Raw genomic sequence first — 26,487 nt, 5'->3', positions numbered from 1 at the left:
ACTTTTTTTCCGGTTCTTAACAAAAAATATATTTAAAAAAAAAAAAAAAAGAAAAGAAATTATAGTAATTTCATGAAAAAAACAATTGCCTGGGAAATGAAGGTGTTCAAACTATTTTAGATAGATAATTTGACATTAAATTTTTTAAAAAATTAAGTATCTTAAGACTTCAGACCATCCAACTAGTTACATTATATAAAAAGATAGATTAATAAATTAAATGAAGTATAAATCAACAGTAAATATAAGCTGTCAGGTTAGCTGTTAGAAATTCTAAAGCTCTGATGAGATCTTTTATTCATTCCCTAATTAAAAGGCTAGATATTTAATTTAACACTTCAGTTCCCTTTTTTATGAATTATATGTTCTTAGAGAATTTAGACGTCTCAATAGTTTATTTAAGTTATGTGTATAATTAACAAATTGTTATGCTTTTGAATGCTTCAGTATTAACACTGTGAGGAAGTTGTCATACTTTTAAACTCATGGGTGCTAGAAAGAGTTTCTTGTGTGCATCATGAGTTTATTCACATTTTAAATAACGAATAATCCCTTAAAACTATAGTTAAAAGTTTGGGCTGTTAGTGGAAAATATATTGGTAATGATTAATTGAAAATTTCAAATTCAGTTTTAGACTTGAGATTAGTTTCTGGTATACATATAGAATCTAAATGATTTAGACAAGAAGTGAGCACTTAGATATAATAGAGCATACATGTGAAGTCTGCTTGGAAAAGGTTTATAAAAAACAAAGCATTACAGGTTCGTAACCAGTAACACAGAAACTATTACACTGTTTCGAACAGTACTTAGTAGTATTTGTTGCTTAAAATTTGCATAGTACAAGGTATAAAACTTTAAAAAGTATGAAATCTTGTGCAGTTTTAACGCAGTTTTATAAAATAAATCTGTCATGAAAGAAAATAAATTGGCCTGATAAAATTATTTACTATTATTCAATCAACAGCCATTTTAATTTTCAAATTATATAGATCCCGGTCGAAATGTTTTCATAATCTCCGAAATATTACCTAGTTTTCTTTTTTGATTACTGTAATCCTTTTTTCCTAAAGCAACATTATATAAAAATGCGCCGCAGCTGCCTTTCAAAAGTTGCGGTAAATAGGCTAACTCCGTTTCTAGGCACCCATGAAGAAAATAACAGCGTGTAAAAAACGTCACCAAATCAAAATATGAAAAAAATGAGAGTTTCTAATGTATTTGCTGTAAAATGAATTGTTTTAGAGAGTAAAGAAAATAAAATTCGTGAAAGAAATCGGGGTTTGTAAATTGCAGTAATGAATGCTTTTGAGTTACATGTTATTTCTGTTATCTAAGATATTATTTTGCGATAGTTGACAAATGAAACAGGCATTTTTCTTATGAAATTATTCATACCACTGAATAAGAAAAGAGATGTTAAAAGCGGGCAAAAAAATAGTTGTTGAAAACTAAAGCTTAGTTTCAGGTTAGCTGTTAGACTACTTTGTAGCGGTTTTCTTTATCTACTCTACAAAGTGTACGAATTTCTCTGAATTAATTAAATGATGTTCTAAGCGATGTGAAAAACCACGCAGATTAATGTTTAATTTTTCAGCTAGTTTTAAATATGCAATTTGACTTCATTATCATAGCACTATGGGTGAAGGCAAGTTTACTGGCGCCTCCTACATCACATAAGAGTAATGTAAGTAAATTAATTTCTAAACGCGAAACGTGATCGAAAGCTTTACGATTTACAACTGTTGTGCATTCTGTTAGCAAAGACTTTCAGAGCTTCTGATGACTTTGGTAAACATTTCTAATTTTAAACTTTGCAATGCCGTTTTTAAAGCTAATGTGGAAACTAAGCTTTTTAATTACAACCCTTCTATTTCGATGGCTTCAGCTTTAGTATAGGTCATAAAAAGAGGGTTTTAAGGCTAACATGCATGTCAGAGATTATTATTTTCGTACAAAACGCTGCTGTTGCGCTTTTTCTATACTGTGTTTCTACGACTGACAGACTTACGCTCGGTTAGAAATAGCGAGTTAGAGCGAGAAAATGTCTAATAAAATTGCACTATTCCAATGAGAAGAGAAAGCTGTTGAAAACCGTAAAGCTGGAATGGAAGAATTGAACAATTTGCTACATTTTCTAGAGCAGGGTTGAAATATCTCAACAGTATCTAAGTCTTAGTATGCAATAACAACAACAATAATAATGCGTAATAACATAGGGTGATCAGATACGCGCTAGTGGCTCTAGACTTTAAATCCATTTTCCTTATCTCAGTAAACAAATTTTTTTATTAGATACATAGAAAGCTATTGATAGACTTCTTTATAACTTTAGCATCACAATATTTAGTTTAATTGAAACATCATATTTTTAATTTATTCACAGTAACTTTACAACAGTTGAAACTGCATCTAGTCAGGTATATTTAACATTGCCTTATAAATTTCAAAGATATGTAATGAAAGTGAAGTTTGCTAAGAAGAATTTTTTTTTCAGTTATTTAATCTTGCATTTGATTGCATTTTCTTGTTTTAGGTATGTAGGTTTTTCTAAATGAAGTTCTATAACTTCACTTTTATCTGAAATTAACTATGAAAAAAAAATTAAATGGTACTTTAGATAACATAAAATGAACCGGATTTTATAAATTCTTTTTTTTTTTTTTTTTTTTGTCACATATCACATCATTTTCTGTTTCCTAATTCACGTAATGTTTAGTTTAAATTCATATGCAAAAGCAGTAAGTAATATTTTGAATGTCCTCTGCTAAACTTTTGTTTTAAATACTTTGTGGTCTAAATAAAGCACCGTTTTAAATGTATCAACTTTCCTCTTCCCACCCCCCAATAAGTAAGAGAAGTGCAACGAAATGTACGTCGTTTAGGAAAACAAAAAGGACGGGAAATAATTTGTCATATACATTAGCAGGTGGGTCGAAACATAACCTTTGTAGGTTTGTTTCGTTTCGTATTTTGAAAAAAAAAAAAAAAAAAAAAACTACATGGAAAAGGAAAATTTTATTTATATTTAAAATGTAAAATTCTATATAGTTTACTCTGTTTACAGCATTTTTCAATAAACTAGCATTTCGTTTCTTCATTACAAATAATGGATAATTAGATAACTATTCTTGATTTCCTTTACAGTTTTAAAAACATTTGAGATGTATGGTGCATTACGGTTCAACCACAAAAGGAAGTCCTGTCTTTTAGAAAGAGTGATTTTTGTGTGTGTATGAAATGTCATTGCTAAAGGGCCTAAAAAGATCATAATAAACTCTTCCATAATTTCGTTCAAATATTTGGAATGTCAAAATGTGTTTGTTGGTATTCTTTACTTTCTCAAAACAGAATGACAAACATTAATTAAAGGAATTTTTTTAATTGCTCTCTTTCTCTGATTCGCAATTTTTATTGGAGATAGAGTAGAATGCTGAATTCTAGTAAAGAATTCCATTTTTAGACTAACGATTCGTTATTTTTGTAACTGGGCAATGATGGAAAGTTTAGGAATAAATTTAAAATTCATGAAATAGCTATTAAGAAAGTAGTCATTTGCTTAAACATATAAATGCAGTCTGTCCCCCATAAGAAAAAATACTCCTGAAGATTTTTTTTTTCCTATTTTGTTTCAAGCTTATGAGCATCTTTTATATTAAAGCGTTTTTTACACACTTATTCATTTAAAATTAATAATAAATAATTCCTTCCTTCACAGCCTTTCTGTCAGTAAAAGTTTAGAGCCATAAATCTGGTCACCCTACAATAACAAACATTTTGTTATACGCTTTTAATAACAATAGAAGATCTATGAAGGTGAGTTAACCCTTCAAAAACTGGTGAGAAAGTTTTTCTCTGATCACTAATTTGTGCAGCAAGGAAAGTTACCTAAATCTGAGCCATGTCTCTTCAAACTAACTAAAACTCCTAAAATAAAATCAATGTCCTATAAAGTACAGTTTTGTGAATAATTGCAGGTATGTGCGATGTATAAGTTATGTTAAAGAAAACATATTTCTTGTCCGCTCGCTGGACTCCTCGAGTCTTGCCATTCTTTTGTTTTTTGTTGTTTTTTATTTTTGAATAAATCAAATCCTTGACGTTGCATTACATCATATTGCGAAACATTGACTAGATGGTTCTCTAGATGCCAACTGTCTGTGATCGAACTTGATTTTCTGGTTCAATTCTTGAATGCCTAGCTGCATAGCCTTTACCTCTGAAGTCAGGATGCAAGTACATGAAATAAGGGTTCAGAGATGTTGAAATTTACAAGCTTCTTGTTTATAATAGAAGGTTTATGCTTGAAAAGCAAAAGGAAAGGTTTACTGAAACAGCATTCTTGCCTTACATTAAAATACAATCATTATTATAAAACATCAATTCAGTAGTAAAATAACACTTGGGGAAATAGATAAAAATCTTATGGAAAGAGGCTTTAATGGAAGACAAATGATATTGGAGATAAAGGAAGGAATAAGGGCAAATATTGATCCAATGGAAGCAATTTAAAGTTGTGTTTTCACTTTTATGAATAGATTATTCCATCGTTCCCATTATAATTTTTCTTTTAAAATTATTTGTGCGTTTTCGTGCTTTTATATAATAATAATAAAGTGAGCAAGGTTAATCATTCCAAGGAATAACATTTGAAATGAGAATTATTTTTTCTAATTTCTGGTTTTAACGACTTCCTGAATAATATTGATTGATGCCAACAATTAAACGTATTTTTTAACATATTTAAAGGTCGATGTTCCTTCTTGACGTGTTAACGCCAAAGTTAAATGTACAACCATTGAAACTTTTCTAACACCTTATATTCATTTGAAACAAATAAAAATATTCTTGCAATTTCTTATATGTAACGAAAGGCATTAGGAAGACAAGCAAAGCATATAACAGAAACTGTAAACTAACGCACATCAAGCTAACTGTGTAAATACAATATTTTTTGAGAATGTCAATCAATAATTTTTAAATTTTTTTCTTTATTAATATACCTATCAAAGACATTTAAAGTACACTGAAGATATTAAACACGAAACTTCTGATTGATTTTTCATTCAGCAAATAAATTAGGTATAGTGCCAAACTAAAGTAATATTCCGATCCGCGAAACAGCATCTGTTTCACGATGTGGAAATCGATGTCCAGGTTGCCTTGATTTTGTGGGCTAAATTAATTATTCTTATATGCCATTTTGTATTGGTACGAAAGTTTTTAGAGGGTTAGAATTTAACATAAATTATCCCCAAGATATTGTTTTAAAAGTTAAATCCTTATTAATTGCTCTGTTTTAATATTTTGAATTTTTTTCTATCAAAAGTTTTTTTTTTCCCCTTAGATATAAAATTTGCTCAGAAGAATAAAATGTGATTTCGATTATTATATATACAATTCGCTGATCTCGAAAGTGCTCAATTTCTGCATAGAATTGCAAATTAGTGCATATTGTTTTATGACCATTCCTATCTAAAACACGTTCAATTAAAAATCACTTAATGAAAACCAGATGATTTTTTTTCCGAATGACTTAGTTTAATGTTATTTATTTATATTTTGAACTATGCTATAAATTCATGGATTAGCATACAAAATAACGCAAAATTAATAAGCGCATATACCATACTAAAATGGGTAATTATATTTTAATTGGTAACAACATTAATTTAGTTTGAATTTGCAAACTTAATTCAGTGTTACTGTTCCGTGCTGCTGACTTGAGAGATCGATAATATAAAAAATAAGCTCTCATTAATTGAAATTATGCCAGTGTACTGTAAAGTGTAGTCATTTCTGATAACTTGAAAACTAACAATTCTTAATTATATAAAAAAATAAGCAGGACTTACACAAATTCTGTAGTTTTACTACTTTGCATTTCTGCTACTTTGCTCAAATTGTTTATTAAGACCGTGTTAGTAATACCTCTTACAGTGATTATACGCATTTTATGGTTTCTTCTGTAAGACATCTGCATAGCAATTTCGTTAGAGAGAAAATATTCTTCTTCTTCCACAAAATTACCTGCCTTAATCCTTTCTCATTTTCCCTCCGGCTCTGTTATCAAGGCATCAAGGACTGATTTCAAGCATAAAACGCTTCGGTACCCATGTATAAATGAATATTAATATTCAATGCTTGAAGACGAAATTGTATTGAACTGTAATTTCTTAAAATGCAAAACGAAACGTCCAGAATAAAATAAATCTCCTTATATCTCTTGTGTGCTTAATTGTAAGGCACCTAAAGTGTAAAGCGAAATCTGCTTAACAATTTGTTTTCCTCGAACGAAAGCATATCGCTTGTAACTTTTATAGACAATGCAGTTTATCATTTGTTGCAAAGGTGAAAAGCAAAATCACATGATGTTATTAATGGAATATCAAAAGGCAATGAAAATAATAATGCAATGCACCAATACACATAATTAGGCACATGCGTTCATATATTCCTCTTTGACTCATATTTTTTCCGTCAAAACACCTTGCGGTTTCGTATGAGGATTTGAGGATGTGAATTGTCAAAATAATTTAAATCTTAATGTGTGTAGTTTGAGGAGAATTTGAGGAGCAAAATATTAATTTATTTTACTCAATCTCGAGTATTTATAGCCATTCTGCCCCTTTTTTAAATCAACCAACCATTTCAGAGCAATGTTTTGAAGTGTGTACCAGAGTTTTTTTCTTTTGGCACTTCTTGAATGTTCAGGACATTCAGCTTCTGATATCGAAAAATCTTCAAATATATTAACATCTTTCTGTAGGGCCTGGCTAGTCTGAAACAGGGCAAGTCTTCCCTGAGGTTTAAATAAATTAGCTTCTCAGCAACTAATGCTGTGGAATTTTCAGAAAAATATGCTCGTGGAGAAAGAACGCAGTTTGATGTCACATTTTGATCCCAATGATTCACATCTGTTAGCTGAGAGAGAGCTGTGGAACACCCCGTTCTTCTCAGGTAATGGCAGTACACTGTAAATGGCAACATCTCGAGCTTAATAGGATCACAATATTGTGTTAAACACCTGCATGTTTCTTGTGATGTTCTCATCCTGCAAAAAAAGAAGAAACATATTATTATTATTCTAGCATTATTTTCATGTTATTTACATTTGATGGCCACCCATATTTAATATTTTGTCATGCACACAATATGCTTTCTTTTCTAGACTTCCTGTATATTTATCCATGTGCATGGATTTGACAACACTAAGGTCCACAAATATGTTTCAAGAATCTCCTAAATTGTAGAAATGCTTTACATTTTTGTATGTAGATCGACAAATGAGACTTATCTGTGGACGGTTTATATATCAATATGTATATTTCTGGCTATTGTTCTAGTTCGGAGACAACATATGCTTAGTGAATGTAAAGCAATTTTTTCAATATTAAACGAAGAAAATATCTGTTTTTTCTCCCTTATTTGCTATGCCAAGTATAACAGGTGTCATCAAGTTATTTCGTGTCACTGCAACGTATTTAAAGCAAACGGTAGTTTCCGCTTTGATGCATTGCAGAAAAGCTAAAGATTACACTATCTTTCACGAAGGCAATCTGCCTAAGGGGAGGAATGCCATCGTGGGGGACTTTCTAAAGGAAACTGGCTGATCTTTACGTTACGCACGGGGAAAACCACGAAAACAATAATGCAGCCAACGCGTTCATCTGGGTTCGAACCCAGGACGAAATACGAGCATTCAGCAATCTCAATCACTTGACCTTCAGTGGGGTATCAGGGGTTTAACCATCTGCTGCAATAGTACAAAGTGATAGAAATAATTTAAAACTCAAATTTTAGAAAATTCTGAGATATTTTCAATTTTTAATGGTTATTTGAAGAAAATACTGCATTCTGTAACTATGAATATAATTTTAACTAGTGGGTTGTGAATGTGCATGACAAAAGTGTTATAAGAGATAAGAGTTATGTTTCCACATGGATACTCGTAACCCTATCAGTTATTTGAAATATGTCTACAATAAACATTTTGTGCTTATTTTTGATATTTTATCACGAATTTTTATTTTTAAATAATAATAAATAAATAAAAATGTCTAAAATGGCGATGAAAAAAATGGATCTTACTTTTAATCTATGATATTTTGATTATTAGCTCAGAGATAAAGATCATATGTGACTTTTAAATGAAGGTTGTTGGAAATGGTCAATACGTGCAAAAACAATTAAAAAAGTTTGATGCTATTCATGACCTTTAAAAGAAGCATTATTTCTGTAATCGTACATCAAAGTAAAACCAAGAAGAATACTACTTTCTTTTAATTTTCTAGAACACAGTTAATTAGTTTAAAAGAAGAATTAGCGGTGGCCAAGTGGCTTAAACCATATGAACAAGAGTAGCTTATACTGGATTTTTTAATCCTAATTTCAACGACTGAATGAGCAGTTGCTACGAGGTTCGTGTACTTTCTCATGTGTATCATAAGTATGAGCCAATTTCTTTAAAAAGGTCCTCTACAAAGGCTCACTACTAGGGAGTAGATAGCCTTCGAGCGTCTTATCATAGTTAAATATTTCCTAAAAGACATTTTTCTTAAATTTAATGTTGAGACTTTTTAATGATGTCATTCGGACATGAACCATGGAATACTAAGCGCTATTTCTTGACATTTTATTATTATGTGACCAGATAATTCTTTTAATTCGCGTATTTTAATTATGCGTATTTTAAGTCCAAACAACATTTCATATGGTCTCTAAGACTTGATTTTTATACTTGCATACATCTTTTTATATATGCATGTTACCATTAATGTATGAAAATAAAAAGCATTCTATAGAATGCCTAGTCAATATATAGAATGCATGGCATTTGAGAGCAAAGTAGGTAATATCCGATTTATTTTAATATTAAGTATACTTTTTCTTAGTTCTGTATATCAAACCTAGGAATTATAGAGAATGGCTATTTAGGCAAAATGGTATTAAAATAAAGTCATGAAACGGCTTTTATTGAAAATATCTAATGTAGAACATGATAACACTAAAGCCTTCTTTAAAACGATAAATCAACTTACTTTTGTTTTCTGCTAACATAACATCATAGTGATTCAGGAGCGGATAATACCGTGTTTTTTTTTTTTACTTGGTAGTCATCTTGATCTTCTCCTCACTAACATCTAATAAGTAGTTTAGGTTAAGTTAGGCTTTGCTTGGCTTATTTGACTGTGGCAAAGCACACGCGGACTATCTGCGTAACGGAAAGTAGTCTTCGTGGAGAACTTTCTAAAGGAAACCTCGTATACACATTACACATGAGGAAATCCACGCAAAAGTCCATGCAGCTAGCCCGTTCTCCTGTGATTGAGCCCAGTTCCAACTACTAGTATTCAGTGACTTTACCGCTCGGCCTCTAGTGGGCCCCGTTTTAAGTTCGGAAAACACTTGTATTGGAAGCATCGGCTGGAACTTTATCGTAGAATCGTCACTGCATGTCAGCTTGCCATAATTATTTCTGGGAGACTACACCTTGCTTTTCCATTTTCATACAATATGGGTTAAAGGTTTTCCTAAGCAAATCGAAAATAGTGTATTTGATAGTTCCGAGAAAAGACTGAAATTCAAAAGACGAATTCTCAGTCAAGGCGAGTGTTGAAAGTCACGTGCCTCCCTACGAGAAACATCATTAGAGGGATTATTTTATGCTTTGCTGGTTTGTCTTTCGGCGTTACATACTATGTCTAGGAAATGTGGGAAATATTAACCATTACGTACTTTGACGTCCAATTTTCGGCATTCTATGTAGTGTTTAGTCACTCTATATAACATTTGCTTTCATACACTGCAGGTAAAATATACATACACGTATAAACTACACTGGGCTATAGTAATCCCACAGTGAGAATTATTTTATGTTTAATAAGATGCTGGATACGGTGCATAAATATACTGTATAGACGTAAATGCACTCAATCAGCTAATATTTAATTATGCAATACTTTTCATATTATCATTTCCTGAGCTCCTCTTAGGATAGACTCAGCAGTGAGCTGAAAAGAAGCAGAAAAATGTATAGCTGCGCCTTACAAGGCAGTCCGTAAAAAAAGGCCAAAGGTTGGTATAAAGTGCAGTGGTCAGACCTAACGTACCACAGCACTCGATCAGTTTAAGATCAAAAGAATTTGAAAATTGCTGTGTTCTTACAACCATTTTTAATACGGCATGTCAACAATGGAATGTTTTTTGTAATGAAATGTAATGCTGTGGCTCACATGGTCTCCAAGAGCATCGCGATATACAACTCTAATCACACATTGATCTAGATATACTTATATTTAAGAAGAGAGTATATTCACAACATTAAAAAAATGCATTGCTTAATTTTTCATTCATTACCCTTATTTCTGTTGAAAGCTCTTCTCACTTGAATTTAATCATAATTTTAGGAAAAAAATTCTTTATGCGTATTTATTTGTTTTGAAGACACACCTCTGTATTCGGCCAAAAGTAGATTCTTTGTTAAAATTTCATTCTTTTTCATGGAAAGAATTCGATAGAATATATTTGGATTTATCACTCACGGAAACTCTGTCTTGGATAAAGCCTCCTTACTTATTTCACGATGGGTGTAGCCCACCAGTGGCCAAGCGGTGTTGGTGTGTTGAGTTATGGCAAAGCACACGAGGGCTATCTGCCTAAGGGGAGAGATGCCTTCGTGGAGGACTTTCTAAGGGAAACTGGCTCGTATACACGTTACACATGGGAAAAACCACGAAAACACCCATGCAGCCAGCCCGTTCGCGGGATTCGAACCTCGGACCGAACTGCCAGTGTTCAGCGACTTTACCGCTCGGCCGCTGGTGGGCTTGTGGCCAAGCGGTAAAGCGGAACCCACATATCTAGAACTCCAACTATCCGAATTATTTAATGTACATTTTAGGGAAAGTAATGATTAATTTATTCGTTGCTTATTTATGTGTTTTAACTTTTTGTTGATTTGAGTATTTTGAAAAAAATAATATAGTGGAGTACATGCTTTCTAAAAAGCCTTTAATTTACTTGTAGATAAGCGCACAGAACCAGTAGATTTGTTTTGCGGTGTTTGAAAATTTTGTAGCTTATGAATGCTGGTTGAAAACAATTACTATATAATAGGCACCAGAGCAGTCCGTTGTATTTTTAATAGTTGAAACAATTTTCAGTATTGTGCCATCCAAACATTCTTTTTTTCAGGTTCGTTTTAATATTAAATTTGTTATACGTTAACAGTATTTTACCACAGGCAACTCATTGACCGCATCTTTGGCATGGCTTGATAAAAATTCCATTAATCATTGCTTAGCCATAACAAATGTCCTTTGTTTAGTTTATAACGGCAAAGCACACGGGGGGCTATCTGCTTAAAAGATGTCGAGGGATTTTTAAGAATTGGATAGCATCCATGTTGCGCACATATGAAAAAACCAAAACTTTCATGAAGACAGCTCATTTGCAGAGATTCAGAATCGCCGGTGATCCACTTGGACAACCATCCACTTGGACACATAAAAAGTGCTAATTTTCTAAAAGCAAATACAGTGACATTATTTTTTAGCGTTATTAAAATCAAATACCACTGTATTTGATTCCCCCGTGCAGGGAATTCTTTTGATATCTTAGAATATGCAATGTAACTGTATGAGGAATTTTCTTCCTCTTTACTGCATGCCTCCATAGCATAATTGAAAAGCGCAAACGGAAGGACCTGGAGTTCGAATCTCGGCGAGGGTATCGCTGACGTTTCGTGTATTATCGGCGAAGGCATCGCCGACTTTTGCTATCTTACTTCGAAATAAACCTAATGATTCTATAATCTGACTTTATATTTGCTTTTTTGGTTAAGTAAATAAAAAATAATTTCATAGTTCAATTTTATCGAAAGAAGCAAGTTTTTTATTTTGTTTTATGAAAATAACAATATTTAATTTTTAAAGAACTTTGTTGTATTAAAATACAGTAAAATTAAAAATAAAATTTCCTTGCTTGCATAAATGTAACTAGTAAATTATATTTGAGTCCGAGAAGAAGAAAAATTCGATTATCTGAAACTTTTAATGACTGGATGAACTGTTTTATCAGTCAATTCTGATATCTATTTTGCTGTAACCGTATTTAGCGAAAGCTTTTTAATTGGTAAGACCAAGCTATGTCTGTCTGTTGCTGGTTCTAGGTCTATAGCGAAATTTATTAATCGGAGCAATTGAATAAAATAAAGATAAAATTATATTACTGATTTTGCTAACAAATAATTTGAGGTATGATCTGAAAGGTTTATGAAGAGCTATAAATTGTTATTTTTCTTTCTTTTCAGTCTTTCTAAGGAAAGTTCTTTTTCTTGATACACTTACATACTATAAATGTGCTGTCACAGGTTTCGGCAGCTTGGCAAATTATAACATGCATACTCACAGTGAATGAAATTAACGCGTCAAGCAAGGAGGCACTGGACACAAGTGAAATTTAATAAATATAAAGCTACACATAAGTGATACTCATCGTGTCAAAAACAGAGCAAGGCAATAAGTGAAGAATGGGTATCAGTGATTCCTCTTCAATAAGGCGTAGCACCACCGCATGCTGCGATGGAAGTTGCAACATTGTTCCACCCCAGTTGCCCTGTGGCAGTTGGACCCCGCATGTTGTATGATGTTTTCTAAATCTTGAACATTATGGCAAAGCAGCAGCTCACGTTTCATCTGTTTTCAGACTTGGTCGGTAGGAGAAGGTTTATTGAGCAAAGATGCCACGGAAGTGTCAGCATATTACGTAAGCAGTCCTGGAAAACCTCTGCGAATTCTACCGAATGTTAACCTGCTGGAATAAAACTCCAGGACTCCTGGCAAAGAGTAGGAGCACCATGTAGCTGTATTATTTCACGCCATACTACTAGGTTGTCAAAGTGCCATGAAACCATTTCTAAAAAGGCAGGCTATTGTAGAAGATATCTATTCAAATTACTGCGCCTGCTGCTGGTGACCTGTGCCAGTGGACCGCCCTAACCAAGGGATTTCCATACCCGTATACAGTGGCGAAACGAAGCATGACGCATCGCTGAACGGATGGCCATTTCATGACCCTCAACTTTGCTCTGGTTTGATACCACTAGAAACAGAGTCTCCGTTCTTTCGATGTTAAAGGCAATAGAGTCTTAGTTGTTTATTTAGGACGCTCCTTCGTGTCATAAGACGCTCCTTCGTGTCGTGCGCAGCTCCTTCGTGTCATAAAACGAGCGAAGACTCGTCTTATAACACGAAGGAGCTGCGCCAGAGTCCTAGTTGTGTAAAAATAAATCAAAGTCCTTCAGACCCCTATTAAACTGAGAAGTGAGTTATCGCTCCGTCTGAAATTTTATGACAAAAGTCCGGCGAAGGGTTAAATAACTTTTTATTAATTATTTAACTGAACAGAAAGAATGTACACGCGCCTTTATCAACCGATGCTTTTCGCGCTTACATAAAGTGAATGAGATATTGCTATTTTAATCTTCATGCTCGTGATTGCAGCATTAATACAGGGTGTGCGATCATCAAATTTAAATAATTTCGTACCAGAACGCATTCTTGCCATTCCAAAGTTTGGCAGTGGTGGCACGGTTTATTCAATGTGCTTTAGTTTTATTGACTATGTCTGTAAGTGTCTAAGAAATTTAGACTCCTATTTTCTCGCTTATTTTTTGAAAGGTGTGCTATAAGCTATTTCAGACACATTGCACATTGTTTATAATTTGAACGCATTGTTGTTTGCTGTTGTTTAATCGCTTATATGTCAGGCAAAACACGTCAAGGTTATTTGAAGAAAATAATGTTTTCATCAAAGTTTGTCTAAGAAAAACTATGTTATGCAGGAGAAACACCACGAAAACTCATTGTCCCTCTCGCCTACAAGGGAATGTAACGTTCACGAAGTACTAATACCGAGTTGCCTCATCAATTTATCCATATGAAGAGCACTAATTTCCCTTAAAACTGAATTGAATTTCGGAGAAAAGGCGAGCCTCAAGTGATGAATACCAATTATAGATAAGTTTATGCAAAAACTCATTAATGGTAAATTAATCATTAGTTATAACAATAAATAAGGCGGCAGATTATTATTTTGGGGAAAGATGTATTTCCCTCTAGAAATGTCACTCCAGCGTTTCCGTATTTTTTGCTTTTTTTAGGGAGGTCTTTTCTAGAAACAAGATGGAAAACAATAACATAATCAGTTAGGCTCATTTCCAATCCGAATTTTGTACTTATATGTTCCACTCTGAGAAACTAGGATTCGAGTTCATCGCCGATCCCTCTATAACATTATCTGTATGTGTATGTTTTCAGGCATACCGGATTAGATGACTGTGCATGACTAATCGTATCTTAATGTTAAGGAATAAAGTTACCCAGAATTTAAAAATGCATGATGTGGCCCATACAGCTTTACCGTTTGTGGTATGTGTTCTTGAATTAACGAACATGAAGTGTAAGTACTGGGAAATGTCTACAGACGTATCCACATAAGTATCTCTAACAATCTAGATCAGTGGTCTTCAAACTTTGACGACTCACTGAAGCCTTGGAATTATAAGGTTATTTCGGGGAACCCATTCTTATACTTAGAAAAATGTATTAAAAATAATATTTAAAGTAGATAAATATGTTATAGGTACGTTATGTAAAGACAATTAAAGAAAATTATTATATTTTTTTATTAAAAAATTTTAACACAAAATTAGTGTAACTTATTCATTTATAGAATAAATTCATTAATAGAATAAATTCATAATTCCAGGTATCACCTACCCTTGCATTATATTTAGTGACAGGTGCGTGCTTGCATTTTTAAACAAATTGTGGGAGTGTAGCTCTATTTATGTTATCTGCAGTCTCATTTCATAATCTGCAATTTAATTGTTTCTATATTTTGTTTTTGTTGTCACAAACATTGAAAACCATTTTTTACTAAAATATGCTGTTCCGAATGGCATTAAAATGTTTATAGCTGTGTGAGAATTTTCTGGATGAACCTGCAACCAAAAATGTATTAGCTGCTCTTGCTTAAATTTAGATACTAATGTCAAATCTGTTGACATATCGATAAATCCTTCCCTTTCGTTCAATGGCAAGCCCTTTGATTTATCGCTGTACTCAAACGATTATTTATTCAATCGCACTTAGTTTTTTCCACCTAGGTTTTTCCATATAGTTTTCTTCAATAGATACTGGTGCTTCAGTATATAATTTTTAACATTGTCATCTAAACTAAATTCATTTTCAAGGAGAAAACTATTCAGTTTTGCAAAGCAATGTTCGTCATCTTGTTTGATGTATGATGACCACATATTAAGTTTTAAAATCAATGCATTATATGTTTCTTTAATTCTTACACTGGTTATCATAAATTAAGGAAAAATCAAAATAATAGCGATAACTAACTCAAAAATAAGCCAAACCGTGTAAAATTTGAATATGTTGCCAAGTAAGAGTAGCTGAGTAAAACTGCAATATACAAATTAGTGGCGCTGCACTCGGAATACGTCATATGCGAGGGTAATAAAAGTCCATGTTTGAGAGCAAGCCCACATATTTCACTGTCATAGTGGCATCAGAAGTCTGAGATAGCCAATTCGTAACAATGACTTCCAGGCATCATTTGCCTGCAGAACTACGATCGAGAGCCATTGGGAGACTAGAGGCAAGTCAAACAGAAGTGACCAGATTTCCAAATGTGAGTCCTTCTGTGGTTCATAGACTTTGGAGGCGATTTCAAACCACAGATTTGGCCTCTAGGAGGTTCAGCCAAGGACGGCCAACTACTACGACGAGCGCTGATGACCGATATTTGACATTATGTGCACGCAGGAATAAAACCGCTACTCCGACTTTTCTTAGATCCTTCCTTGCTGCAGCCACCGGAAGGTTGGTGTCAACGTCAACTGTGCGTAGAAGGCTTCACGAAGGTGGTCTGTATGCGAGACGACCAGCCATTTACGTGCCGCTCACGTCACGCCATAGGAGGAACAGTTTGCAGTCGGCGCGACAACATGTCCACTGGATGCTTAACTAGTGGAGGGCTGTTATCTTTACGGATGAGTGCAGGTTTAGTCTAGAAAGCGATAGTAGGCGTTATTTGATATGGAGAGAACCTGGAACCCGTTATCATTCGTTAAACATCCGTTAAAGAGATGCATACGGAAGAGGTAGTGCCTGTGTTTGGGGTGGCATCTCTTTGGGTGGACGCACAGACCTCCATGTCTTTCCAACGGAAACCGTGAATGCTCCGGTTTATAGAGAGGACATCTTTGATGCTTATGTGCGCCCATGTGCCGGAGCAATAGGTGATGCTTTCCTGCCACAGAATGATAACTCAAGACCACACAGGGCTTGCATCGTAGATGATTAGCTTCAACAGGAAACAATTATGCACATGGAGTGGCCAGCTCGATCCCCGGACTTGAATCCTATCGAGCACGTTTGGGATGCTTTAAAGAGACGTCTAGTTGCTCTCAATCCACCCCCTCAGACCCTTGCCGCGCTTGCAACTGCTTTGCAAGAACAATGGCTCTCGCTTCCTATGGAATTGATAGACCGCATAATTGAAAGCATCACGCAACACTGTATGTGCTGTATTGCTTCTAGAGGCGACCATATTCCCTATTGAAGGTACTTTTCCTATAGCAAACTGACACCTTCGATTTGTTCATTTTATACATGTGCTAATTTCTATACTACCATAATTGTCTGGTAATTTATTTTTATGCTATTTTATACCTTACTATGTGTTGTATATTGTGAGTACGTTTCATAAAATTCTACATGTAACTTTTTCAGTAATTGTGATTTTTCCTTAATTTATGATAATCAGTGTATAATATCTGCATTCAGTTCATGGGATAGATCGTCGGCAGCCTACTCAGGAAGCTTCTGATTAATTTTCAGAGATAATTAAGAGCATGTGATAATTAGTGTGAGAGCTTTATAATTTTCATTTCGAGTTTTTATTTTGCCTCTTGGAACCCCGGGGTTTGACACGCGGAACCCCAGGGTTCTGCAGAAGACAGTTGGAAGACCACTGGTATAGATGAACAGAATAAATTAGAAAATTTGTCAAACTTTTCGCCTTAACTAACAGAATGGATCTTGATATTGTTTGAGTAACCTAAATAAACTTAATATTTTTATCTGTTGGAAAGGCTTTATCTATTTGTCACTTAACTACTCGTTTAGATTGCAACATTTTATTCAATATTTGTTTTTAATTTTCTTCCCTAATTTGTACTATGCTTATTTATTTAATTTATGTTCACTATTTTTTCCTTATTCATTTCCATTTCTGGTTGATATAGTGAGGTGAGTATGGGTTCGTAATGCATCGAAAGCACACAGAATCGATGAAAGCTTGGGGAAATTTATTTTTCCAAAAAGACTTGACAGTTCTGGAATTTTTCACACAAAAGTACTCGTATTGCTCTTCTCAGTATGACACAGCAAAATCAGTACTTACCACTTCAAGCTACTAAGAACGTTGAACACAAGACAGTACAAACAGCCTGAAATGCGTAAGCTCGTATAGTGATCTCTCAACACTCTCAGCTAAACTGAAAATTTGGCATTCCTTGATGCGTTGTTATTTATTCTGATGTCCAGCAGGACTTTATCCCGCTCTTACCAGAGCCTCACGGAATCCATGAAAGGCCTCATACTTGAAAGTCCATTATTTGTGCGTTATCTTTGAGGGTGGAAACTAAAAGGAAAACTTAAAATTCATGCTGTCTTCGGTCTTACAGAGTTTTCTACTGTCAGCCAAACGATTTCCAGTACTTTCGATTTCTCAAATTGCTGGAAGGTATATACAGTTATAGTTACATAAAGCCGGACACAGTTAGATGCATAGAGATCGGAATAGTTACAATTACTCACGGATATGACGAATATGTCGCCAAATGGTCGCCAAATATAACGGCTTTTGGTGATTCTCTATCCAAATCTGGCAGCAGAAATTAGTCACCAAAACCATCGCTGACTTTGCATTTAGCGAGATAGTCATTTACTATAATGTTAAATAGACTGACTCCTGTAAACCTGTTTTTCCGGTGATCCTTCGTTTCTTAATGCCTTTCATGTTATATTACACAAAAGGTACTAAAATTTAAATATAATTTCACTAAATATATTTACATGTATACACAATTCGGAACACTGCCCATCCGAAGGACTGCACGTCACGGGCATCACAGTTCCTGGATAGGAAATCATACTTAAACAAAGTAAAATAAATAACTGGATAATAAATGCAATACTAAAATAACAATTTCAATAAGTAATATATAATTAATTAAAATATTAAAGGAATAAATAAATAATTTACAAATTTTTATACCCATACTACCATGGTCTTAGTACATTATTCACATATACACTATGGGACTCTGTACTATGGCTATAGAAAGGGGATAGCCTATCATAATGAACGACGTTAGTCTTAGAATTTGTGACTTATGGATCCGAACTACATCATCGTTCAGCCTGTGTAGACTGTGTAATAACAGTCCCAGGGTGACGGTAGTTGAGGAGAAAATCCTTTCCGTCGATTCGAATTCGATGACCACACCTTGCCACTTACGTTGAATCGATATCCAGTGGCTCTTGTAATATATCGGGTCTTTATCTCCTCCGTCGCCAAGTTGACACGCCTTCTTGCTGAACTGTGTATCACTTTAAACCGTGCCTGGAGATCCTGAATCTACAGACGAAGGTCACGACCTAAGAGCATCTGGGGTGGGACATAGCCGGTAGTCTTGTGGACAGCAGTGGAATAGACCAGCAAGAACACAGGTAATTTTAGGTGTCGTCCTGTTGGTTTCTGGAAACCAACACTGAGAGGTTATTATGTATGGTTTGATTAAACCTTTCTGCCATACCGTCTGACTGGTGATGTAAGGCTGTCATTTGGGTTTTACCTATGCAGAGCAGTTTACAGAGTTCTTTAATTACACCCGAGATAAAATTCCCTCTTTAATCGCAATGTAGTTAAAGAAGCACTTTTAAAGTACCTCTTCAAAAAAGTGCCTCTTCAAACTTTAAAGGCCATTCAGGCCACTTTTAAAGTAATCAGTGAGAACAAGGATGTATTTGTTGCCATCAGCAGATCGTGATACAGGTTCCAGGATGTTCAAGATGATGCGTTCAAAAGACTGTCCTACACTGTAACATTGCAGCTTCCTCCGACTGTGTTTCTTCGGTCCTTCTCGGTTTGCGCAGGCTTCACAAGTTTGGCATTACATTTGCACGTCAGCTCTTGTTTGCTAATCTCGAACTCTGTGCAAAATATTATTCTGAAGTAGCCTCTTGTCGGGCTGCTATGTAATCCTTTAAGGACGTCCAGGATCCGGTATCGTGGATGTATCAGGTCTCATCCTAATGCCTTTCCTTCATCCGACTAGAACTTCGGGTGCAGAACAAGACGCGGTTTCGAATATGGAGTGAGGCTCAGAAAGCTCAATTTTGTTTTGTCTATGATTATAGATCGAAATTTTCTGCCTGGTAGTATTCCTATTTGAAGACTCCATTAAGTCAGTTTGGGGTTTAATGAGCGGTCTTTCAAGTTCTCTTTTCTGACTTCTTTACTCAATGGGTGTAAGTAAGACGATTTTGAAGGTGTAACTTGACATGCGACCAGATAAATCAGCTCGTATTTAGCTTCAACCCTGAAACAACATCGGAAGCATTCTGGCGACAGTCATCTAAACAGGGCACCGAAGTTTCCTTGCGATGATCTTTTCCAATGACAGATAGTGATGTCATATTCCTACAATTTCAGTACCCATCTGGCTATATGGCTTTCGAGATGCTTGAAATTTAAGAGGCAGGTTAATGGTGCATAATTTGCGCGCAGGAACGTTTTGCAGTAGAGATAATGTGGGAAATGTTTTACGGTTTTAACAATAACGGCCATATCTTCGCTGGTGACACAGTCATTCCTCTTCGGCTTAGACAGACACTTGCTTCAGGTGCTACTACACTTTCTTGATCGTTTATTTCCTGGGATATACCAAAACTCTCATTGTTCGCATTCCGTGTCAAGAATATATCGTTTGCTGGGCTGAGAATACGTAAGGATTAACGCCCATGTTAAAGCTGCCTTTAATTTTTAAATGTATCTTCGCATTAGTTTGTCCACCAGAAATTTTGCTTGCTTTGTGTCAATTTGTGAAGGGGTCTTGCGATTGAAGAATATACACTAACAACTCTCCTGCAGTAGGTGCAAAGTTCCAAGAAGCATCTCAGCTCTTGGACATTTTCTGGGCGTCTCGAATCTTCCACTGTCGATACGTTTTAGGCATCCGTACACACGCTTTCGCCAGAGATGACATGTCCAAGGTAAATCACTTAATTTCTGAACAATTTATTTTATATATATATATTGGGAGGACTTAACTTTAGATTGGCTTCCTTCAACTTCTGTAAGCATTTCCTAATATTTTCTAAATTTTTCTTCAAAACTTTTGCGCTAATAATGATTCGTGGGAAAGACCTCTCAGTACGGTCTCCATGAGGCGTTCTAGTTGCTCCATGATGCTGGAATGATGGCGCATTATATAATCCGAAGAGCATCACCTTGAAATTCGTAACTCCTTACGCTGTAGTAAATACCGTCTTTTCTCGGTCTCTTCCTGTCACGTCAAAAACCACTTACTTCTAGAAAATGTTTCGAGAATGTCGTCGAATCTGGGAAAGAGATAGTTGTGCTTCTTCGTGATGTCGTTAAAATGGCGATAATCAGCGCAAATTTTTATCATCTTTCTTTCTGAATAAGATGTTTGGGAACGATTCAAGGACTTACTAAAGGTTCGATAACGTCGCTTTTTTGCATATACTTTAGAAGTTTTCGTACCTCTTCCTCTTTAGCAATCGGTAGTCGTCTTGAATATTGCTTGAATAGTGAATGCAATCAATTGCATGCTGTGCGAAACTACACTGCTCGACATTGAAAATGCAATATCAAGAAGGAGTGGTCAGAAATTTATGCAAATTTTAGAGTAGACGCACGTCACTGAGTTATGCGAATGATGTGAAATGCGTAGCTCTCTGACGCACGTGAAGTAAGATATAAGGGAAGGAACGTGCAGAATGGGCAATATTCGTGTTGTTATTTCTGCCAGACGAATTATCGAAGAAAGTTGGTTTTTGTCCCGGTGGATACGTGTAATAGAAGGGAATGCCAGGCCGCCGTCAACGAAGGCTTTTAAAGCAGATAGACACTTTTACGAGGGGTATGGTGATCGGACTGAGAAGGGCGGGTTGGTCCTTACGTCAAATCGCAGCTGATACCCACATGGATGCGAGCACGGTACATCGGCTATGGCGAACATGGTTGGAACAAGGAAATGTGGGAAGAAGGATGGGTGCAGATGCAGCCAGAGTGACATCAGCACGCGTGGATCGACGCATCCGCCGACAAGCTGTGGCGGTCCCGCAAGTCATTTGTACCGCGGTTCTGCAGCATGTGCAAGATAGCCTAGATGTTCCCGTGTCGACCAGAACCATTTCCCGTCAATTGGTTGAACGTGGCTTGCACTCACAGCGTCCGTTAAAAAGACTGCCATTGACTCCACAGCATAGACGCCAACGTTTAGAATGGTGCCGGACTGGAGCGATGTGGATGACAGAATGGCGGATGAGTTTAATTTTCAGTCGTTGATCCGGATCTTTTTGGATGATGTTAACATTGGCTCCTATATCGATGGTCATATTGCAAGGAACTCCATTAATATATACCATGATAAAAAGTCCATTAGTGGTGCCTCCTTATTGCAGAAATCTGAAGTGCATTAAAATGGGGCTTTTCAATATCTGGCAAATCCGCTTGGCGAGATTGTCACTAATTTGTTTCATGAATCTTTGCTGGGAAGCGGTCTCAGCTTTCATAACTTAAGGTATTCTGCAACCCCTTCGTAAGTGTCCTTCAGCACTGCAATTCCAAAACTTTATAGTCGGTTTCTTGTTACTTTTATTCCGCATTAAAGCACTGACTTACCTGGTTAAATGATCTAGACGAGCAGTCCTTTGATACACTTTTTCTTGGATTTGAGCAGCTCTGATTGAGTGTCGGTCTCTGCGAGTTGCTTGCTGGACTGCCTCGAATTTTATGGCATACACTAAAGCGTTTTTTAAAACCATGACATCCGCCCTTCTCAGGGCTTTTTGCATCTCAGTATCCCAGATGTCGCCGATGACGTACTGCAGGGACAGTATGTCCTTTGCTGAACGATATTTGCTGTGTCTGCTCTCACAGAAGCAGCGGGAAGACAACTCTTAGCCTCAGAATCCCACCCATTTCAGTCCGTCATTATACAAAATTGAGTCTTGTACACTTCCCAGGAGGCCTTTCTACCATATGTGGATAACTTCAGAGAGGGTCATGAAGACATACGTAGGAATTTAAAGCCATCACAATTGTTCCTAGGTTTCACTATGGACATCTTCAAGTTGTCAGCTTTCTTGGCGAAATCGTCATCGATTTGTCGTCCGACAGCAGAAACTCTTTCGGCAACAGAAACTCTTTCTTCGGTTTTGCTTTCAACCACGACTATTCTGCCTCCCATAGCCTCAAATTTATTTTCTATTATTAGCAGTAACTTTGTTTTTATTTCCTCTTGATCTTTTCACTTTTTTCTTTATTGAAACTGACCGTCTTGATTGGCCCTTTCCATTTCTTCTTGCACCGCTTCCATCGCTTTTAAACGAATTTTACTGCCATTTTTTTCTTGGAATGCAGCAAAAGTTGTCTCCAGCTACCTCAGTTGCTTCCTCATCACTTTTGTCACCAGCATTTATTCCCGCTTCTGAGACAAAAATTGTTCTGGTCGTAACGGATTTAATTAAATCAGAACCGATGTTTCTGAAGTAATCTTGAATAATTAGAAATAAATTTTTAGGGCACTTAAAGGAACGCAGCGCTTGTAAAACTGCTGGCCACCATAAAGAATCAAAAGCTGATTTTAAGTCGAGACATATTATTGCAGAATGAAGTTGGTTGATTTTATTGTTTCTGACTTGTTCAAGAGCTGAATTAATTGCATGGCTTGTTGAAAGTAGGCTTCGAAATCCAAACTGGTTATTGCTTATTAAGTTTTTGCTGTAAACATGAAATTTTAGACCACCAATAAGACATCTTTCCAAAACGTTTCCCAGGGCTGGGAGAAGATTTATCGGACGATAAGATTTAGGTTCATCGGAGCTTTTATTCTTCTTATTGAAGAGTATTATATTACCAATTTTCAGGCAATCAGGAAAGGTAGAGAGTTCTATACATCGATTGCAAAAACTACAGATTATGTCAGGATGGGCTTGATTGATTAATTTTATAATGTGGTTATCGATGCCATCTGGGCCTGGTGCCTTTTTTAAAGCTAGGTTTTTAATTATTTGCTTTATTTCTTGTTTTGAGAACGGAATATCGTTTTCTGTGGAATGTCATCGCAGTTACGGATTCTGGTTTGAGTAGGCGAATCTTCAGCTGGATCATCTTTTAGAAAGACAGAGTCAAGAATCTCATTTAGGGTTGAGAGAGTGGCATCCTGAATTTCAGCAGAACTTGAAAGCAAATTTGAGGGAAGTTGGATTTGTGACGGTTTAAATATTTTACTACTGGCGATCTTGTATAAGGTGCCATAAATTTCTTTATTGTTTGAACAATATTTGTGCCAACTTTTATTATTCAAACAATAAAGAAATTTATGGCACCTTATACAAGATCGCCAGTAGTAAAGTATTTATGAAAGCTTGATCAAACTCGTTTTCCCAAAGCACTTTCTGGATTTTTTCACTCAAAATTAATTGTACAGCTCTTGTTAGTATGCAATGCAAGGAGCTTCAAATGCGTCAACTCCCATGATGATCTCTCGGTACTCTGAGCTAAACTGAAAACTGATGCCATCTCCGGTCTTATGTGGTTTTCCTCCGTTCGTCGAGAAATTTCCAGTACCTTCGATTTATCGAAACTGAGGGAAGGCATATACAGTAACAGGTACGCAGAGACGGATACAGTTAGGGTTACGTAAGGTTCGGACCAAAATGTTGCCAAATAGTCTCCAAGTTTCGTCAAATTTACGACAGAAATTAGTCGCCAAAACCGTCGCCAGCTAGGTTTTTACTTCAATTTTAAATGAACCTTATTTATAACCCTGTAACCTTATTTTCGGAGATGCCTCGTATTATGAATCCTTCTATGTTACATTATAAAAGAAATATTACAACTTACTGAATATGTTTACACGTATACAAAATTCGTAACACCATTTATTTATATCTTTAAAGCTATAAGGTATTTCTCCCACCTTCTTGGCATGCCTTCGTGGTGTGGTGGTCTGCACGCTCAGCGCGTAACTGAGAAGTCCACGGTTGGATTCCCGGCGAAGGCGTTGCTAATATTTCGTCTCTCAGGCCTCCCAAAAAATTCCTAATAGCTCTACCGTGGCGCCTGAACTAAAAGGGTGTTAAATCGTGATTCTCCTCACCCACGATTTGGTGATTGGGTCCCCTAAAAACCCCAATCGCTCTTTAAAAGGGGTAGTATATAAGGTATTTCTCTCGCCTTCTTGGCATGCTTTCGAGGTGTGGTGGTCTGCACGCTCAGCGTGTAATTGAGAGGTCCGTGGTTCGATTCTTGGTGAAGGCGTTGCATATTTTTCATCTTTCCTGCCTCCAGAATACCTAATAGCTCTACAAAGTATTATTTTTAGCTTATTTAAATATTATATGCATCAATTTCTGTGCAATGTAAATGTAGTATATGTAATACTTCAGTCTTATAAATGCATTCTATTGCGTAGAAAATCTTGCAAATAATTTTTTTATGCTTCCGTCATTAGTTTGTTTTACGCTGGAAGCAAAATAATGTTTAGGTTTGCATTAAAAGATGTCGAAAGGTTTTGTTACTAAAGTACGAAGAAAGTTTATATGTAGTATTGTTTACAAAAATTCTTGTAAGTTCTTGTTGCAAACCAAGTGATAGGTATGTGGTTGAGCTACAAGGTGCTCTTAAAGATGTTGAATGTAAGCAGTGGATTATATATTTTACTTAAAAAATTTGCGAAGTTTTCAGTCAAACTATTAAAATAACATTTATTCCTTACTAGCTACATTTAGCTCAAAACTCGTAATTATAAATACTTACTCTTTGACATGAATCTAGAAACTCTTCAATAGTAACAACCCCATCTTTGTTAAGGTCTAGTTTCTACAAAATAAAGAACATGACTGATAAATCACAGGTAAAAGTATTAAACATTATATGCACGTAAATTAAGATTCGTAACATCGTTTTTAGGTCCTGTCGGATTTAGGGTGATTCTTTTGGTACTAGACTCAAGAAAATGCTCATATTCATCAAGTTATGAAACGTACATGTATGAAATTTGTGTCAATGAGCGCGAGACAATGGGAGAGGAGAGAGAAAGTACGGCTGTCATCAGGACGACTCGCCACTGTCGCTATCTCACGCGCATGTGTCCACACCGAGTGGCGTGAAAAGAGACCGCATGAAGTGTCGGGTTCGGTTGTTTCTTTACTGTGGCGGTAATTTCAGCAACTCTTGCAGTATCGGCATGCTTCTCACAGTGCAAGGTACGTAGTCTTATATGCTGTTCAAAATTTAATAAATAGTTTCTTGAGTATAGTACTAAAAAATCACATGATATATCTATAACAATAATCGAGAGATAATAATTAAATAAAAAAAATAAGCCATGAAAGGGTTTAGCAGTCTGACAGGAAACACACGCATAAAAATTGAAACAAAAACAAGATATTATAAGAAGGCAAACATTATAAGAAAATTTCTGCAGTAGGAAAACAGAAAAATTATTGGGTAATAAAAAGTAACGTGCTAAATAAATTTCGAACCGAAGAGTGTTGCTAAAAAGACTTTCTATATCGTAAATAATCCCCCCGGGGGTCGACGTAGAGAACTCTGCGAAGCTACTGGCTAGGATCTGTACCTAGGCAGTCTCGGCCACGGGGGTATAAAATTTATGAACTTGGTGGTTCTGAAGGCTCTGGGAAAGGTCACTTATTGGCCGGCCCCGGAGTCTGGCACGTCCTAGCGCGGCGTGGTACTAGTAGCCCGGAGGTCTCCCCCGGGTTCGCTGGGTAATGCCCCGCTGCGACGGGCTCGCCCAAGCGACTGGTAGGAGCATTAGACGACCGGTGCTGCCTGGTGTCATATCCAGGTGGTGCGCTGCTTCCTTGGAGGGTAATAGTGGAGGTTGAACCTACACGACGTGCCCAAAGGAGAAGTAGACCTGTAGTGGGATTTAGTTCCCGGAGCAGGGAAGCCCAAACTTACTTACTTACTTATCTATATCGAGAATAAAAAAAAGCTGCAAACCTCTTTATAATATTTAAAATGTTTATTTTTCTTTTTGCTTCAATTTCTGTTTTAGGGCCGCATCGGAGTAGATTATGTCTTGATGATTAATTAAATGAAGACAGTTAGAAAAAATG

At 35.8% G+C, this 26,487-nt stretch overlaps 1 protein-coding gene across 1 annotated transcript in view; it reads right to left on the bottom strand.

The window, feature by feature from the left end:
• Window positions 1–2,641: 2,641 nt before the first annotated feature.
• LOC118193197 (A-type potassium channel modulatory protein KCNIP1-like) overlaps window positions 2,642–26,487 on the bottom strand; it is a 163,579-nt gene continuing 139,733 nt past the window's right edge. The window contains exons 8-9 of the mRNA XM_035364248.2: window positions 25,160–25,222; window positions 2,642–7,055 (exon numbers count right to left, since the gene is read on the bottom strand). Of these exons, the coding sequence (XP_035220139.1) occupies window positions 7,008–7,055; window positions 25,160–25,222 (111 nt within the window). The 3' untranslated portion in view covers window positions 2,642–7,007. The remainder of the gene's footprint in view (window positions 7,056–25,159; window positions 25,223–26,487) is intronic.

This window comes from Stegodyphus dumicola, chromosome X2, assembly GCF_044657685.1.
Source record: "Stegodyphus dumicola isolate Sdum_Otavi_A_Nest chromosome X2, ASM4465768v1".
NCBI lineage: Eukaryota > Metazoa > Arthropoda > Arachnida > Araneae > Eresidae > Stegodyphus > Stegodyphus dumicola.
Note: the sequence above shows the minus strand (reverse complement) of the source record. Positions and strands in the feature narration are given on the sequence as shown.